The 17,515-nt window shown below is 35.3% G+C and overlaps 1 protein-coding gene across 1 annotated transcript; it reads left to right on the top strand.

The window, feature by feature from the left end:
* The first annotated feature begins 861 nt into the window (after positions 1–861).
* Positions 862–15,057, top strand: LOC143578138 (sucrose transport protein-like). The gene is made up of 4 exons (XM_077061801.1): positions 862–2,146; positions 13,179–13,242; positions 14,073–14,116; positions 14,691–15,057. Exons 1-4 carry the CDS (start codon positions 902–904, stop codon positions 14,862–14,864), a joined length of 1,527 nt encoding a protein of 508 aa, XP_076917916.1. The 5' UTR covers positions 862–901; the 3' UTR covers positions 14,865–15,057.
* Positions 15,058–17,515: the final 2,458 nt, after the last annotated feature.

Raw genomic sequence — 17,515 nt, 5'->3', positions numbered from 1 at the left:
TAGGGGTCCCCACCCCAAACTGAAAGTCCCCTAAATACTGAGTCATTTCCTTCTCAACCATCTTCATAGCCACTTTAGAAACCAACCTACGCCAGATAGCCCCCACAGCAATGGGCCGAATTCCATTATACGGCTTTAATAAAGGGGTAAGGGGGCCGAAGCAATAAACTCAGCGAGCACCTTGGGGCACAGACCCCCTAGCCATAAGTTGACCACTCCAGTGATGGCTAAGAGCAGACCCATGGAAGTCACATTATTTAATGATTTTTAAATAATACTTTCAAAATATGGTTGATTGATGTTATTTCTTTTATAACATTAACTCAAATTCATAATATTAATTAACTATAAAGTTAATGACATGTATATGAAACCGTATTTGTGTGGATAAAGTTAGTTTTTCCTTTATCTTAATTTATAAGTTAAATAGAGTAAGGTTGAAGTTTAATAGTTTGTCAACTTAAAAGTTAAAACCGAATTAAATGTGCACACGTCATAAACTTTTTCCTTTCCACTTGTGGATAATTATTCTATGCTACAAGAACATTGTACTATTAACGTCATAAATAATTTCTTGAGTATTTTTTGTAGTAACAGAAATTCAACTCGTTTCTATTTTTGCTGATAGAAACAAAACAAAACACTTACCATTTGTCATGTTTTGGTGAAAGCGGTTAATTTCATTTCTAATTTAAATCCTCCTTAAAAACAGTAGCAAGAAACATGTTATTAGGAAGAGTGATGATTGAAATGTAGTTTTACCCGAAAGTTAAGGATGTACTGCCATGTTTCCAGGTCATCCACTCGTCACTCACCTAGCCGCCAAATCCCCTATAAATACCCTTGTCCCGTATTCATTTCATTCCACACAAATTAACAACACTTTCATTTCAGTTCTTTCATGGACAAAACTGGCAAACATTCGCCACCGGCGTCCTTCGGTCTGCAGCACAATGAGCTGCCGCAACGGCCCATGTGGCAGATCGTCATGGTGGCCTCCATTGCCGCCGGTGTCCAGTTCGGCTGGGCGCTACAGCTCTCATTACTCACCCCATACGTCCAACTCATCGGTGTCCCCCACGTATGGTCCTCCTTCATCTGGCTTTGCGGTCCCATCTCCGGGATGGTCGTACAGCCCGTCGTAGGGTACTTCAGCGACAAATGCACCTCCAGCTTCGGTCGCCGTAGACCCTTCATCGCCGTTGGAGCCTTCCTGGTCGGCGTAGCCGTATTCTTCATTGGCTACGCCGCAGACATAGGAGTCTCCACCGGCGACCAGATGGGCGCGCCCAGTAAGCCACGCGCCATCGCCATATTCGTGGTGGGGTTCTGGATACTGGACGTGGCCAACAACACGCTACAAGGCCCATGCAGGGCCTTTATAGCAGACCTTTCAGGTTCGAATTCAAGAAAAATCCGAACCGGAAACGCTTTATATTCCTTTTTCATGGGAGTAGGAAACGTCCTGGGCTACGCCGCAGGGTCCTACCCCCATCTGTACAAATTCGTACCGTTTACCAAAACCGACGCGTGCGAAGTGTACTGCGCGAATTTGAAAACGTGTTTTTTCATCTCGATCGCGCTTCTAGCGACCGTGACGATACTCGCGCTTTCGCTTGTGCATGAAGACCGGTACGTTCCCGAGCATACCGAAGAGAGCAAGTCCGGGAAACAAATGGTGTTTTTCGGCGAAATGTTCCGCGCATTAAAAGGACTATCCCGGTCCATGTGGATATTATTATTGGTAACATGTTTGAATTGGGTTGCATGGTTCCCATTCATATTATTCGACACTGACTGGATGGGTAAAGAAGTTTACGGTGGTACGGTTGGTGAAGGTACCTTATACAACCGTGGTGTGCGAGCCGGGGCTTTGGGTTTGATGCTTAACTCGGTGGTGTCCGGTTTAGCTTCGCTTTTCATCGAGCGAGTGTCGCGGTGGTCGGGTGGTGTGAAGCGGGTGTGGGGAGGTGTTAACTTCTTGCTCGCAGTGAGTTTAGGGATGACCGTGTTGGTGACGAAGCTAGCGGAGTCTACACGGCAGTACACGACGTTGCCGGACGGCACGCGGACCCCGCTGGCGCCTAACGTGGGTGTTAAGGCCGGAGCGTTGGGTATTTTTGCAGTTCTTGGTGCTCCATTGGCGGTGAGTGATTCCGGTGACTTGTTATTTCTTGTATAAACACTTGCCTCATACCACATAAAAGTTGCAAAGTGTTATAATATTAGCCCAAACTTTAACAAGCTTATAATATATGAACTTCAAGAACAAGGAAATATGAGAATATGAGAATTTTACTGGATATAAACCTTCGTTCAAATCATTCTATTTATAATACAAAAACTATTGTTCAAAGGTACTATTTAAGAAGACAAACATGTATTATTGCTTTGAAAGAAATGGTCATCAAAAAGCGTCGGTGGATTCATCTTTGAAAAAGTGGTCATCCAAAAAAAGCGTCGGTGGATTCATAATACTCCCCCTTGGATGACACCTTTTCAAAACTTCGGGGTCTTGAAGTACTGCCTCATTAAAAACCTTGCTAAAGGAAAACCCAATGGGAAAAAACTTTAGCTAAGGGAAAAAGAGTGCAGTATATAGCTCCCCCTCAAATTGCAGGTCGTTACATTGTTCGTACATGGCGCATGCCAATATCATGAACATGTTTCCTGAATGTTGCTGTGGGAAGTGCTTTCGTGAAAAGATCAGATGAGTTGTTGCTGGACTGGACATATCTCATTTCAACCTGATTGTCTTTAATAAGGTCTCGAGTATACTCAAAGTATCCTGGTGGTATATGCTTTGTTCTGTCACTTTTGATATACCCTTCCTTCATTTGCGAGACACAAGCTGCATTATCTTCATAGATAGGAGTTGGAATTCGATCTTTCTCTAGTCCACAAGAAATCAATATGTGTCGTGACATAGATCTTAACCATACACATTCTCTTGAAGCTTCATGCAATGCAATGACTTCAACATGATTTGAAGATGTTGCAATGAGTGTTTGTTTCTGAGAACGCCATGAAATCGCAGTTCCTCCATTCTTAAATATGTATCCAGTTTGAGATTTTGCTTTATGGGGATCAGATAAATAACCTGCATCTGCATAACCAACTAACCCTTCTTTTGAATTGTTAGGATAAAATAAACCTAAATCAGCAGTTCCTTTTAGATACCGAAAAATATGTTTAATGCCATTCCAATGTCTTTTAGTAGGGGATGAACTGAATCTTGCTAATAAGTTAACTGCAAAAGAAATTTCAGGTCTTGTACAGTTAGTAAGATACATAAGTGCTCCAATTGCACTGAGGTATGGTACTTCGGGACCAAGAATCTCTTCATTATCTTCGCAAGGACGAAATGGATCATTGTCAATATTGAGTGATCTTACAACCATCGGTGTGCTTAAAGGATTTGCTTTGTCCATATTGAAACGTTTTAAGAGTTTCTCAGTATAAGTTGACTGATGCACAAGTATCCCATTATGCATATGCTCAATTTGTAAACCAAGACAATATTTGGTTTTTCCAAGATCTTTCATTTCGAATTCTTTCTTTAAAAGAGCAATTGCTTCATTAATTCCTTTTTGTGTCCCAATTTAATTTAGATCGTCAACATACACAGCTATGATCACATATCCTGATGTTGTCTTCTTGATGAAGACACATGGACAAATAAGATTATTTGTGTATCCTTTGCTTATCAAATAATCACTCAAACGATTGTACCACATCCTTCCAGATTGTTTCAGTCCATACAAGGATCTTTGTAATTTGATGGAATACATTTCCTTAGGCTTTGAGCTTATTGCATCAGGGAGTTTAAATCCTTCGGGAATTTTCATATAGATGTCACTGTCTAGTGATCCATACAAGTAAGCTGTGACAACATCCATAAGGCGCATCTCTAAATTTTTTAGAGACTGCTAAGCTGATTAAATATCTAAACGTAATAGCATCCATGACAGGAGAATACGTTTCTTCATAGTCAATTCCTGGCCTCTGAGAAAAACCTTGAGCTACAAGTCTTGCTTTATATCTTGTAACTTCATTTTTCTCATTTCGTTTTCTCACAAAAACCCATTTATATCCTACAGGTTTCATTGACTTTGGTGTAATGACAATAGGTCCAAAAACCTTTCGATTGTTTAGTGAGTTTAATTCAGCTTGCATAATATCTTTCCATTTGTTCCAATCTTGTCATTTTTACAATCATCTACAGATTTTGGTTCAGGGTCATCATTTTCTTCCATGATATCGCTTGCCACAGAATAAGAAAATATATCATCAATATTTTCCATTTCATCTCGATCCCACATTATATGTGATTTACCATAGTTTATTGACAATTTTTTATTGGAATCATTTATTTCTTCCTGATGAAATGTTATATCATTTATTCTTTCCTGAGGGAAGGTTTTGTCAATCATTCCTTCCTTAGGGTCAGTATCCTTCTCAAAACCCTTTCTTTTTCGAGGATTTTTATCCTTTGAACTGATTGGCCTTCCACGTTTTAAACGTTTTTGAGATTCATGAGGTGCATTATTATGGTTTTGCTTGCTTGGAATCTCAACTCGAGCTGGAGCATTAGCAGCTGGTATATGAGATTTAGTGACCCTGTTTATATCAGTAAATGCATCAGGTAACTGATTTGCAATTTCTTGTAGATGTATTATTTTTTGAACCTCTGTCTCACTTTGTTTTGATCTTGGGTCTAGGTGTAACAATGATGGTACACACCATGATATATCTCTTTCTTGCTTTTTCATATCTCCCCCTAATGCTGGGAACATTGTCTCGTTAAAATGACAATCAGCAAAACGTGCTGTAAATACATCACCTGTTAAAGGTTCAAGGTATCTTATGATGGAAGATGTTTCATATCCAACATATATTCCCAACCTTCTTTGGGGACCCATTTTTGTGCGTTGTGGTGGTGCAATAGGAACATACACAGCACAACCAAAAATTCTAAGATGAGAGATATTTGGCTCATTTCCAGAAACAAGTTGTGTGGGAGAGTATTTATGATTTGCACTTGGTCTTACACGGATTAATGATCCAGCATGCATAATTGCATGACCCCAAATAGAAACAGGGAGTTTTGTCCTCATTATTAATGGTCTAGCTATTAGCTGTAGGCGTTTGATCAACGACTCGGCTAAGCCATTTTGTGTGTGTACATGAGCAACAGGGTGTTCTACAACAATCCCCACAGACATGCAATAATCATCAAAAGCATGTGATGTAAATTCTCCCGCATTATCAAGCCTTACTCTTTTAATGGTATAATCCGGAAAATGTGCACGTAATTTGATAATTTGAGCAAGAAATTTTGCAAAAGCAACATTACGAGTCGATAATAAAGAGATATTAGACCATCTGCTAGATGCGTCTATTAAGACCATGAAGTATCTAAATGGTCCACATGGTGGATGAATTGGTCCACATATGTCACCTTGAATTCTTTCAAGAAACATTGGTGTTTCTTTATCGACTTTTAATGGCGAAGGCCTTGTAATTAATTTTCCAAGAGAACAAGATGTACATTGAGGCATTTTATCTATTTTGTGGATCTTTTGACCTTTCAGTGGATGCCCATGTGTATTTTCAATGATCCTTTTCATCATTGTGGATCCTGGATGGCCTAATCTGTCATGCCATAAGTTTATGATACCAGAATCGCAACAATTTTCTTTGACTGCCATATGTGCTTGAGGCACATTTATATATGTATAATGCAAACCAGAATGGAGCATTGGCAATTTTTCCAATATTTGATCTTTGCTTATGATATGCAAATATTTTCATTACTAACAGTCCTTGACTGAGTATCATATCCATTATGATATATGTTTCTGAAACTCAACAAATTTCTTGTTGATTTTGGGGAAAATAAAGCATTTTCTATTTTGAGCTTTGTACCATTTGGTAATGCTAAATTAGCTTTTCTCACTCCTTCTATCAAGTTTGTAGGACCTGATATTGTATTGATGATCCCTTTTGTTGGTTTCAGTTCATAAAAATATTTTTTAGATCTAAGTATAGTATGTGTGGCTCCACTATCCGCTATACATTATCTTCTTCATTTGTTTGATCTTGTGCTCCGGTGATTTTCATTTTAAATCTTGAAAAATATTAAGAGAAAAAAATAAGTGTATAACGAAGACATATGATATTTTAATAAGAACTTTAATTGAAACACAAGTAGTACATGGAAGAGAAACTACATAATTAAAGATAATGAGAACACACTTAATAACTGCATCTAATTATAGTAGTCAAGCAACTTTGTTTCAAAGATCCATCCCAAAGTCTTCAACGCTCAGCTCAGCATTGATATTATTAAAGTTATCAACATGGTTCACTTCTTTCTCTTTTCCTTTTAGAGAGGCTTGGTACAGTTCACACAGATGTGGAGCTGTGCGACAAGCCTTTGCCCAGTGGTTTGTACTTCCACATCTAAAACATGAAGTGCCATTGTTTTCGGACCTACCAGCTTCATTCCATTTATTTTGGTGGTTGGAATTGGTATTGTGTGGGACATGATAATTATTGGCTCTCTGGTTACGACCACGACCACGGCCACGACCACGACCGTAAGAGTTATTGTTCCATTTGAATGGATGCTTACGATCATTAAAATGCCTTTTGTCAAAATGACCACGTCCACGTCCACGGCCTCGTCCTCGACTTTGTTCCCATTTATGATCAGAATTTTTATGAGAACTTTTGTGAGCAACATGTGCTTCTGGTATTGCTAATGAACCCGCGGGACGAGATTGATGATTTTTCATCAATAATTCATTATTTTTCTCGGCTACAAGGAGTAATGCATTTAGATCAGAGTATCTCTTAAAATTCTGCAAACGATAATGTGTTTGCAAGTTTATATTTGATGCATGAAACGTGGAGAAAGTTTTCTCTAACTTTTCTTCCTCTGTTACGGGATACCCACAAAATTCTAGCTTTGAACAAATTCGGTATAAAGCAGAGGTGTAATCATTTACCCTCTTAAAATCTTGGAACCTAAGACTGTTCCATTCATCTCTAGAAGTAGGAAGTAAAACTTCCTTTAGATGACCGAATCTGCTTTTCAAATCTTCCCATATCATATATGGGTTATCATAATTAAAATACTCATGCTGTAGCAATTCATCAATATGTTTATGGATGAAAACATCAGCTCTTGCTTTATCCTGTTCAGAGCAATCATTGTATTCTTGGATTGCGTATAACACATCCATAGATTTTAAATGTCTTTTGACATTTGCTGTCCAAGACATATAATTTTCTCCAGAAATGTTGAGTGCTGGGAATTCGAGTTTTGCTATATTTGACATTTTGTTGCTAAACATAATAGAGCAAATAATAAGATAAATATTAGAATCCATATATATCAATCAACAATGAGATACAATACATTGGTAGAGCTATAAACATATAAAAGAAAAAGAACATGCCGAACTCTTCAGATGGGAGATTAAAAATTAGAATGAGAAGTAGTATAAGCATTATAGTGACCAACATCAAAATCGGGTGAATCATTTTGAGAATTTTATCTTGGATAAATTTAGTAAGAAGAATGTTTGTTGTAAATGAAATGGGGTTAATGATTGGTTATTTATAGTGGAGGTTTATAACCCATTTATAACGGTTATATTACCGTTTATAACGGTAATATTACCGTTTGTGTGTGTGTATATATATAATATATAATATTAATTATTTTAAAGTAAGATAATAAATAAGATACTAAATACAGTTTATTTTATAAAATATATATATATATAATTAGTATGTACAATAATAAGAATAGAATTGTTAGTGTAAATAAATCTAACTTCTAAAATAGTTATCAAATTTTAATAACAATGTTTATACACATTATTGCTATTACTCAGTATATTAGTTAGTATATGTATATGCATAGATATATATCTAATGTACATAATTAAAGAAGTGTTTATGATGTTTATGTAGATACCTTTGTGTCTATTACCTTTCTTGATTAGGATATAAGCGGCTCGTGCTGATAACGTGTTATAATATTAGCCCAAACTTTAACAAGCTTATAATATATGAACTTCAAGAAACAAGGAAATATGAGAATATGAGAATTTTACTGGATATAAACCTTCGTTCAAATCATTCTATTTATAATACAAAAACTACTGTTCAAAGGTACTATTTAAGGAGACAAACATGTATTATTGCTTTGAAAGAAATGGTCATCAAAAAGCGTCGGTGGATTCATCTTTGAAAAAGTGGTCATCCAAAAAAAGCGTCGGTGGATTCATAATACAAAGTAATTACTAAATTAAAAAACAAAAAATTGGTGTTACTACAAAGAAAGTAAAAGTAATTGAGTGTGATATTTGTGTTTTTTTATATAGTTTCACTACTAAAAAAATGTTGTTTAACAGCGGTTTTTGGGTAGATTAAAAGCAGTTTAGAACCGCTGTTGATATGCTCGCTGTTTATGCTTACAAAGACTCTATAAACAGCGGGTTTTTATACAGCGGGTTTTAGGTTCATAAACAGCGGTTATTTATACAGCGGTCATAATTATATATAGTGGTTTTGTATATTCTATTTACAGCTATCCCATATTATATTTAGAGCTATCCATCCCATATGCAGCATAATTTATCCATCAACAAAATCATTAATATGCAACTAATTTCATACTAGATTATCAAGCAACATTAAAAATAACACTTACATCCCAAATTATCTAGTTTCATAAAGGATACCAAAATACATAATCCAAGATTATCAATTAAGAATCATTGTGCCCTTACAAACATTCTATCAAAAAGTTTTGGAATTAATCTCATAATCATATCGTCGAGATCCGCCAATGTAGCCAATGTCGAGTCGTGCCAAATCTAAAAAAGATAAATACAAGTTAGAATAGCAAGAGAAAACCACAACCATAAATATAAGAACCCGACCCAAACTAACGCAAAAGCAAACCGAACAACCCAACACGAACTAACCCAAACGAAAACCGAACACCGACCCGAACTAACCCATACCCGACAACCCCAAAAATAAAAATATCCAAAACGAACATTTTTTATTCATTCACATGTAAGCCCGAAACCGAACAACCCGCACATTTTTTTTAGTAATATCCAAAATGAACATCTTAAAAGCTTTTTTTTCCAACAACATCTAACCCGACATCCATATAACCCGACCCTAACAATTCGGGTTATTCGGGTTAATTAGCTATTTTGGATTCGGGTCGGGTTAATCGGGTTCGGGCTTTTTTGACACCCCATGTTCAAACATATAAGCTTACGGAAACTACTTACAAGGTCGAGAGATTGATTTGATGATTGTGGACAAATTCAAACATATGTTTTATAACCATGTAACCGCATTCCCAATAGCTCTTTTGTTGTTTGCACTATAACAAATTTATATAAAAAAATTAGAAAAAATATTAACAAATACTAATAAACTAGCAAATTATAAAACTTACGTTAACCATTTTCCATGTTAATGCTCCTTCCCCGAAAGCGTCTTCAAATATTTTCGAAAGAAGATAATTATTTTTATTTTTTATACCTTTTAAAGAATCTAAAATAAATTCTTCTTTCTTTCTGGGGGAGATAATAAATAGAATCCAGTGACCGCTGCAAAACACAAATTATATAATAATTAAATAATATGTAAAAATGAAATAAATATAAAAATTTATTGAAATAGGCTATGAAAAACAAAATATGTGTTACCTTGCCAAATATGGTGCAAGAATTTATATGTTTGGTAATCTAGTGTTAATATATATATATATATATATATATATATATATATATATATATATATATATATGTTTGGTAATATATATTAAGAATGATTTTCATAATCTGGTTTTTGTTTTACCTCTTTGTTATTTTCATTATATATTTTAATGTGTAAATTTAATAAACAAAATAAAATAAACATCACTGATTGAATATAACTTAACTAAAAAAAAATACAATATTAATAAGAAAGAAATACATTCCCTGACTAAGCATCCATTTCGTCAACATGTATGCAATCATTGTGATCTGATCGTGAGTATATTGCAGTGCCATCAATTACATGATTTACCGGTTGAATACCGACTGAAAACGGTGTTAGTTCATCAAACTGAATGTATTCTTCCTCGTCTACGACATTATCAACCCCAATAATACGTCTTTTGCCATGCAATACAATGTGGTATTTTGGTTTGCTTTGGTCTTTGACAAAGAACACTTGTGTGACTTGTTTCGCGAGAATGAATGGTTCGGATGCATAGCCATCTGATGAAAGGTCAACTTGTGTAAAACCATATTGGTCAACTTTAACACATGATCGGTTATTCACCCACTTACATCTGAACAAAGGTATAGTGAAGGAACGATAATTTAATTCCCAAATTTCTTGTATAACACCGTAATAAGAATTTTGACGATTCTTAACCTTTTGTCATGATCTGTTTTGTCGAACTCAGTCATTGATGCTACCACCGTAACTCCACTATTCTTAACCTTTATATTTTTAACTCGATCAAATGCATCAAATTGTTTCCTTATCGATTCGTGCTCAGTGGATCCATCAAACTCTTTCTCTTTCTCTCGATAAATATGATCACATGGAAGGAACGTCCGATGTCCCATGTACACCGTTTTTTTACAACCATCCAACCACTTCGAAGTTGTCTTGTCTTCACAAACAGGACAAGCAAACTTACCTTTGGTAGTGTATCCTGACAAATTACCGTATGCTGGAAAATCACTTATGGTGCAAAAAATCATGGCTCTCAACATAAATCTTTCCTTTTTATAAGAATCATACACTTCTACGCCTGTGCCCCATAGTGTTTCCAAGTCATCAATCAATGGAGACAAGTAAACATCAATGTCATTACCAGGTTGTTTCGGACCCTGAATTAACAACGACATCATTATATATTTTCATTTCATGCATAACCATGGTGGAAGATTGTAGATGCATAAAAGAACCAGCCATGTACTATGAATGCTACTCATGGCTCCGAAAGGGTTAACTCCGTCTGAGCTAAGTCCAAATCGTATGTTTCTAACCTCGTTGCCAAATTCTGGATACATATTATCAATATTTTTCCATTGAGGTGAATCTGCAACATGTCTTAATTTTCCATCATTTATACGATCATCTGAATGCCAACGCAATAACTTTGCTTCTTTCTCATTCGAAAATAATCGTTTTAGTCTTGGTATGATTGGCAAATACCACAACAATTTAGCTGATTGTCCATTCTTCACATCTTCGTCAACATCATCGGTTTTGGTTTTACACTTCTACCTCGAAGCGCCACACTTAAAACATTTATGATCATTTTTGAACTTCTTTCTGTACAACATGCAATCATTTGGACATGCATGTATTCTTTTCACTTTTAATCCCATCAGGCACACAAGTTTCTTTGCTTTGTATAACGAAACTGGCAACTAGTTATCTTCCGGAAGCATTTCATGCACAACCTCTAATAGATATGTGAAACTTACATCACTCCACCCGTACTTAGTCTTTGCGTTAAACAATTTCAAAACAGCACTAAGTTTCGAATATTTCAAATAACCAGTGTATAACGGTTTTTCTGAATCTTCAAATAGACGTTTTAATTTTTCTTGTTCACTGTCACCAATATTAGTCCCTAAATCGTTATACATGTCATTTAAATTGCCATTGACGTCATTTAAATCACCATCGTCATTATCTATTAAATTGTGTTTATCATCACTGCCTTATTTGACGACGTGCCACGATCAGTAAGTGACTCACCATGCATTGAACAACAAGTATATCTAGGTTTAAAACCACGAGATATCAAATGGTACTCTATTTCATTTATATCATCATATCTTTTGTTGTTTTCACAACTCCTACAAGGACACCAGATCATTTTATCTCCAACTTTCACTTGATTATCTTTTGCAGCCTTCAGAAAACCTTTAACGCCATTTATATATGTTTTGCCAGTAGATAAACGACCGTACATCCATTCTTTACGATCCGTCTAAAAAAACAAATAAATATATGAATATGATGTAAATCGGTTTTCTAAGGCAGCGGATCCTAACCCACTTTTTGAAAATTATATCTCGCATGCATACATTTTAACAAGTTGACATTTAATAAAAAACCGGCAGCATTTCCCCTTAACTCCCCAAGCATGCGTATAAACCGCAAGCTCGAAAGAGTAAAAGGAAATAATCACCAGATTTTTCTTAAATGTCAACCCGTTAAAATATATACACATCCTAAACGAGATATAATATTCAAAAAGCAGTCCCGAAAAGGGACAATCCAAAATTTATCTCTATTAGATAAATTTTGGACGGGTATATACTCTAAAGGGCTATAAGATTAGTTAGCGAGTAAGTATAATATTAATATTCATAAAAAAAGCTCAAGTTTCTTACCTCCATGAATATGATGAAAGCTTGAAAATGGAAGAAGAGTGGATGAAGAAGAGAATGAACATGAAAAAGAGTATGAGCTCGGCATATATAACGTTACAATTTTCAAATTCTCGTAACTCTATATTTACAGCGGTTTCAAAATTATTTTTTTGAATTTTTTATATATATACAGCGGTTATTATCATTTACAGCGGTTCCAAATTAATTTTTGAATTTCTTATACCTTTACAGCGGTTTTACCGTTATTAAATATATTATTATTATTTGTGAACTATTAAACAACGGTTTTTTTTTTTAAACCGCTGTATACGTTATTTAAGAAACGCTGTAAATTTCCATTTTTGTAGTAGTGTTTTATATTTAAAAGAGTTACTTATTATAATTTAAAAATAGTAGTATATCTTTTAAAACTTCATATTAATATCTGAATATTCATTAATATGGGATAGCATCACTTCTATAATTCGAACTTAAGTAAGGAGAATTATATACGGGTGATAACTTTTTAAAAGTATCCTGACAACAAGTCGATTATAAAAGAAAAATGAAGGTTTTAATAGTTATGAATATTCTAGGAATCTTTATTGAATATTGCTGCCTTATGTATGCTCGTATGTAGTAATTTTAGGTAATTAGTGTTTTAAAATATTATAACATGATTACTAAAAGATTGTCAAGATTATATAAAAGTTTCTTGAAATATATTTAATTTTTGGTATGATGCAGGTGACTTTCAGTGTCCCATGCGCTCTAGCTTCAATATTTTCTAATGACTCTGGAGCTGGACAAGGTAAATTTTAATTATACTACTTTTATAAAGTGAAACAACTAAGAAAGGAATAATAAAAAAAGCAAACATTGCAGTTTCCAATTAATCCGACTTAATTGAGGAATCAAGGGAGGTTTCGAGGTGTTAGCCGTTCCAAAAAAAAATATAAATAAATAAAAAATTGAGGAATCAATAACTCGATTACAGATGAAAATCATTAACCGCTTACAATTCTAGAAGGCCTACTAGTATACTTTAACTTTCAATATAAATTAAAATGATATGACACTTTTTACAGGGTAAAAGGTAAAGAACAATATATCAATTAACAATTAATACGAGTGAGATGAGGTTAAATGGATTAAATCATTTACATTATATGAGATGAAGTGAAAAGGAGAAAAATAAACGATGTGATACTTACGTGAAACTAAGAAGGGTTAGAGTATATCTCATGAATTCGATATTCATAATTAAAAAACAGAAACATCAGTTTCTTTTAGTTGTTAACTTAATATTATATTCTAAAAACAGTTTTATTTTGATCTATAAAATCTGGGGGTTAACTGTATTAACCAAACAACATTGTAACCAAAATTAGTTTCTTTTAAAGGCAGATATATATTTTTGCTTCCTTGCACTAACTCATTCTCAAGATTTTTGAGTGTTCAATCACTTAATGTTTCTCAGTCATTGACTATCAACCCAAAACTAGTTATAGGTGAGACCTAATAGAACCGAACCACAATATGCCCCTACTAATATAGTTTGATGTAAAACAATCACAACATCCTAAGCCTACTTGTTTTCTTTATTTCTTTAACCTTTGATTAATCCATTTTAACTTACAGGTTTATCACTCGGTGTTTTGAATCTTGCAATCGTCATTCCTCAGGTACATATTCTTACTCTTAACGTCGTTATCATTCGTTCGTTACCATAATAATAACAAAAACAATTTTCACAAATATCTTCACAAATTTTTTTAAAAATAAAAATAAAAATAAAAATCAAGTTAATTAAAAGGCCATAAGAGGATAAAATTTCTGTTACGAAAAGTCCAAACTCTTCACTAATATTGTGTGGAATTTAGCACTTTGACAACAAATGGACCACGTACATATGTTTATTGAATTGTGGGTTGATGACACAAGTGGTCTTAAATCTTGAGACCTATAGGATTGGACTCATTTATGACTTGTATACCACAGTCCAAATATAAGTTTTGTATCCGTATACGCCTATATATAAAAACAAACAAATAAAGTTTTTGCCATCAAGTGGAACATGTTACGTAACTTTATCATCATTGACTAAAAACCAAAGCTAGCTTGCACATCATCAACACCCACACCATTATTTATTGACTTGTAAATGGTATGGTGTGGTGGCTGGTCCTTTAAATATGAATCCTGGCCCCTCTCACCTGTTTACATAAAATGATAACATGATTTAATTATATGCAACAGATGTTTGTATCGGTACTAAGTGGACCATGGGACGCGCTATTTGGTGGAGGCAACTTACCGGCGTTTGTGGTGGGCGGTGTAGCGGCAGCAATAAGTGGTATATTTGCATTGGTCATGCTTCCTTCACCGGCTCCAGATGAGCTTTCAAAAGTTACTGGAGGGACAATGCATTAGAGTAATTACTGGAGTTGATGATAAAAAATTAATATATTTTTTATTTGGATGTTGGGTTTGGTTTGTGCATTATATATGCTAAGCATGGTGCAGAAACCACTAGTGATCATACCCACAATCATATGCATGTGATGTTTGTGTTTAAGAGAATGTTATGTCATTCCTCCATTAATTGTGTGAGACTAGACATCATGCTTCTTGATGGAATTAAGTCTTTGCTTTGTCATGTATAGGTTTTCGGTAATTGCTACTTCATGAATAAAAGTTTTTGTTGCCTCGTGTATTTTTGAATGGTTTGTCTTAACTTGCAATTTTGTTTGTTCAACTCTTCAACTTTAAATCTTCAACTGTAAATATAGGTGAAAATTAATGAGATGGATATGTTGGCAATCTCAATTTATACACGATTGTAAAACAGATTGACGTTGCTTCTTCTCTTAATGAATTACACAGATTGATCTTTCTTCTTCTTGATTGTTCATATAGATACAATCGTCTTCTTCCCTGTTTTAAAATCACAAGCACACGGTTTTATATCAATCCTTCACAAATTTGATCGGGGTTGCTTTGTTCTTAGCATTCTCACTTATGGTTGTTGCTTGCTTAAACGTCGATCAACTTAATAAACTCTATTCTAGTCAATATAAAGTGTGATGACCGATTCGAGTGTGACTTAAACCAAAACTAAATCCTATTAGCTACCCACCTATTTCAAGGCATTTAAAGGTTTTAATTTTAAATATAAGAACTAACATATTATTAAGGCCCGTTTACATTAAGTTTATATGAATGTGTACATATGAATCCAATTAAGAGCATTCTCAGCATGTACTTCATATTATTGTGAGTTGGTTTTTTATATCATATATAGTAGTTGTAATTGGTTGTGAGTGAAGTAGATGTTAAACGTGTCGAACACCAAACCAGATTGAAAGCTTCTAGAATCTTGAAGAATATATAATATAATAATAATTAGTTTATTATTATAGATAAGTCAGTCTTATATTTAATCCTAACTTTATTTGGTTTCAAATTATGTATTTGCGTGAGTATAGGAATAGAACCGTGGGTTTATATATACCATTGGTTCTATGTGTTATTTATTATTAAGTTTTTCTCGTTTGTCGTTTTCTTAATAAAAGAGTCGTCAAAAAGTTCTACAAATCTCGTGTTCGTGTTATTGATTCACTCTCTAAAAGTTTAACAAGTGGTATCAGAGCCGGAGGCTCGTACCTGGAAGCGGTTTGAAGATCGGGGCAGCCTCCACCGACGGGTGCGTCGTCGGTGGAGGGCAGGCGATAAATAAAGGGTTGGGTCGCAACTAGAAAAGTAACAACAATTTCCTCCTTGTTCGTAAGAGTCAAGAAGTAATCAAGTAATCGATTTTTTTGCTCATTGTTGATTGCAATTTGTTTGTGAGTGTCATCGGCTCTACTGTGATATATTTGTGTTCTGGTTTCGAGTTTGTTTTTCCCAATCGAACCGATCGAGGTAAGTTTCCGATCAAAGGTGCGTCCAGGTTTCTATCGTGGTGAGCTTTCGATCGAAGGCGTGTCCAGGTTTAAATCGCAGTAGGTCTCCGATTGAATCGATTGCGGTGAGTTTCTGGTTGAACGAAGGTGGGTCCACCTCTGATCAGTGAACGTGGGTTGCATGGTTATGTGGTCAGGTAATTGTTGAAGAATTATTTTGTTTAGCAAATAATATTCTAGCTCCTTCTGTTTGTTATTCGTGGGTCAAAGTTATCCAAATAAGTAATTGGTTTTAGTTTCAAACCAAACCTGAGTGGTGGGATTAGTTCCTTGAAGCCAAAGTTACAATTTAGTTCTTTCTTGTTCGTACAGAAGAGGCGGATCAAGTGAGTCTCTAGTTCTTGTTTGTCTTGTGACTATCACTTGTGATAGGTACTTGTGAAACTCTCCTTGGTTTAAGTTTAAAGCTGTTTTTCGATTTTTCGAGAGATGTATAACTGATTCACAGTGGTTCAGCGGCTAACCAATGACAGCGAGGGACTTACAAGGTGGTTCGGTTCGCTGGTATAACGAAGTGTAACAAGGTGGTGCGTCTTTTGGTGTTCGTTGAGTTGAAGGTTTCACTGATGGTGTGCCATCACCGTCTGTTGGGATGGTCAGATCTCCGTGTGTCGGGGCAGTGATGATGTGCCATCACCGTGTGTCGGTATGGTTACATCTCTGTATGTCGAGCAATGATGTTGTGCCATGATCGTGTCGTTTTGGTTAAATCTCCGTGTGTCGAGGTAATTTAGTGGCTTGGATCGATGACCCGATAGTTCCGAGTGGTAGCGTTATTGGGCTGTCTAAACGGGACAACAACATCATATGTTTGGGTCCGGTTTCGGGACTAGATCATGGCGTACAGAGCTGTAGCAAATTGAGGTGTTTGAAAGCTACGTGAAAGGTATGGGTCTAAAATCGGTGATCAAGCAGTACCAAATAGTAGTAGTTTTGGGCCACCAATTAGGACCATAAATGGGAGATCACGTTCGATAATTTCGAGTGTAATGTCGAGGCAAAATCGCCGTTTACGAACTATGTGTTTATAGGAGAGCACCGAAGATGATCAAGGCGTATGATAAGGCTGTTTGGTGGTGTTGCGGGACCGTGAAAGACCTTAAAGGAACAAGTTTGGAT

This window comes from Bidens hawaiensis, unplaced genomic scaffold (genome assembly GCF_021521415.1).
Source record: "Bidens hawaiensis isolate Kalapana, Puna unplaced genomic scaffold, B.hawaiensis_p1.1 tig00029042_1, whole genome shotgun sequence".
Lineage (NCBI taxonomy): Eukaryota > Viridiplantae > Streptophyta > Magnoliopsida > Asterales > Asteraceae > Bidens > Bidens hawaiensis.
This window is presented reverse-complemented; position numbering and strand designations above follow the sequence as displayed.

What these genes read in the sequence shown, in the direction of transcription:
- LOC143578138 (XM_077061801.1), top strand. Translation starts at nt 902, where the DNA reads ATGGACAAAACTGGCAAACATTCGCCACCGGCGTCCTTCGGTCTGCAG. An exon ending in TTCTTGGTGCTCCATTGGCG is followed by an intron (nt 2,147 to 13,178) that starts GTGAGTGATTCC and finishes GGTATGATGCAG; the next exon opens with GTGACTTTCAGTGTCCCATG. An exon ending in TTGCAATCGTCATTCCTCAG is followed by an intron (nt 14,117 to 14,690) that starts GTACATATTCTT and finishes TATATGCAACAG; the next exon opens with ATGTTTGTATCGGTACTAAG.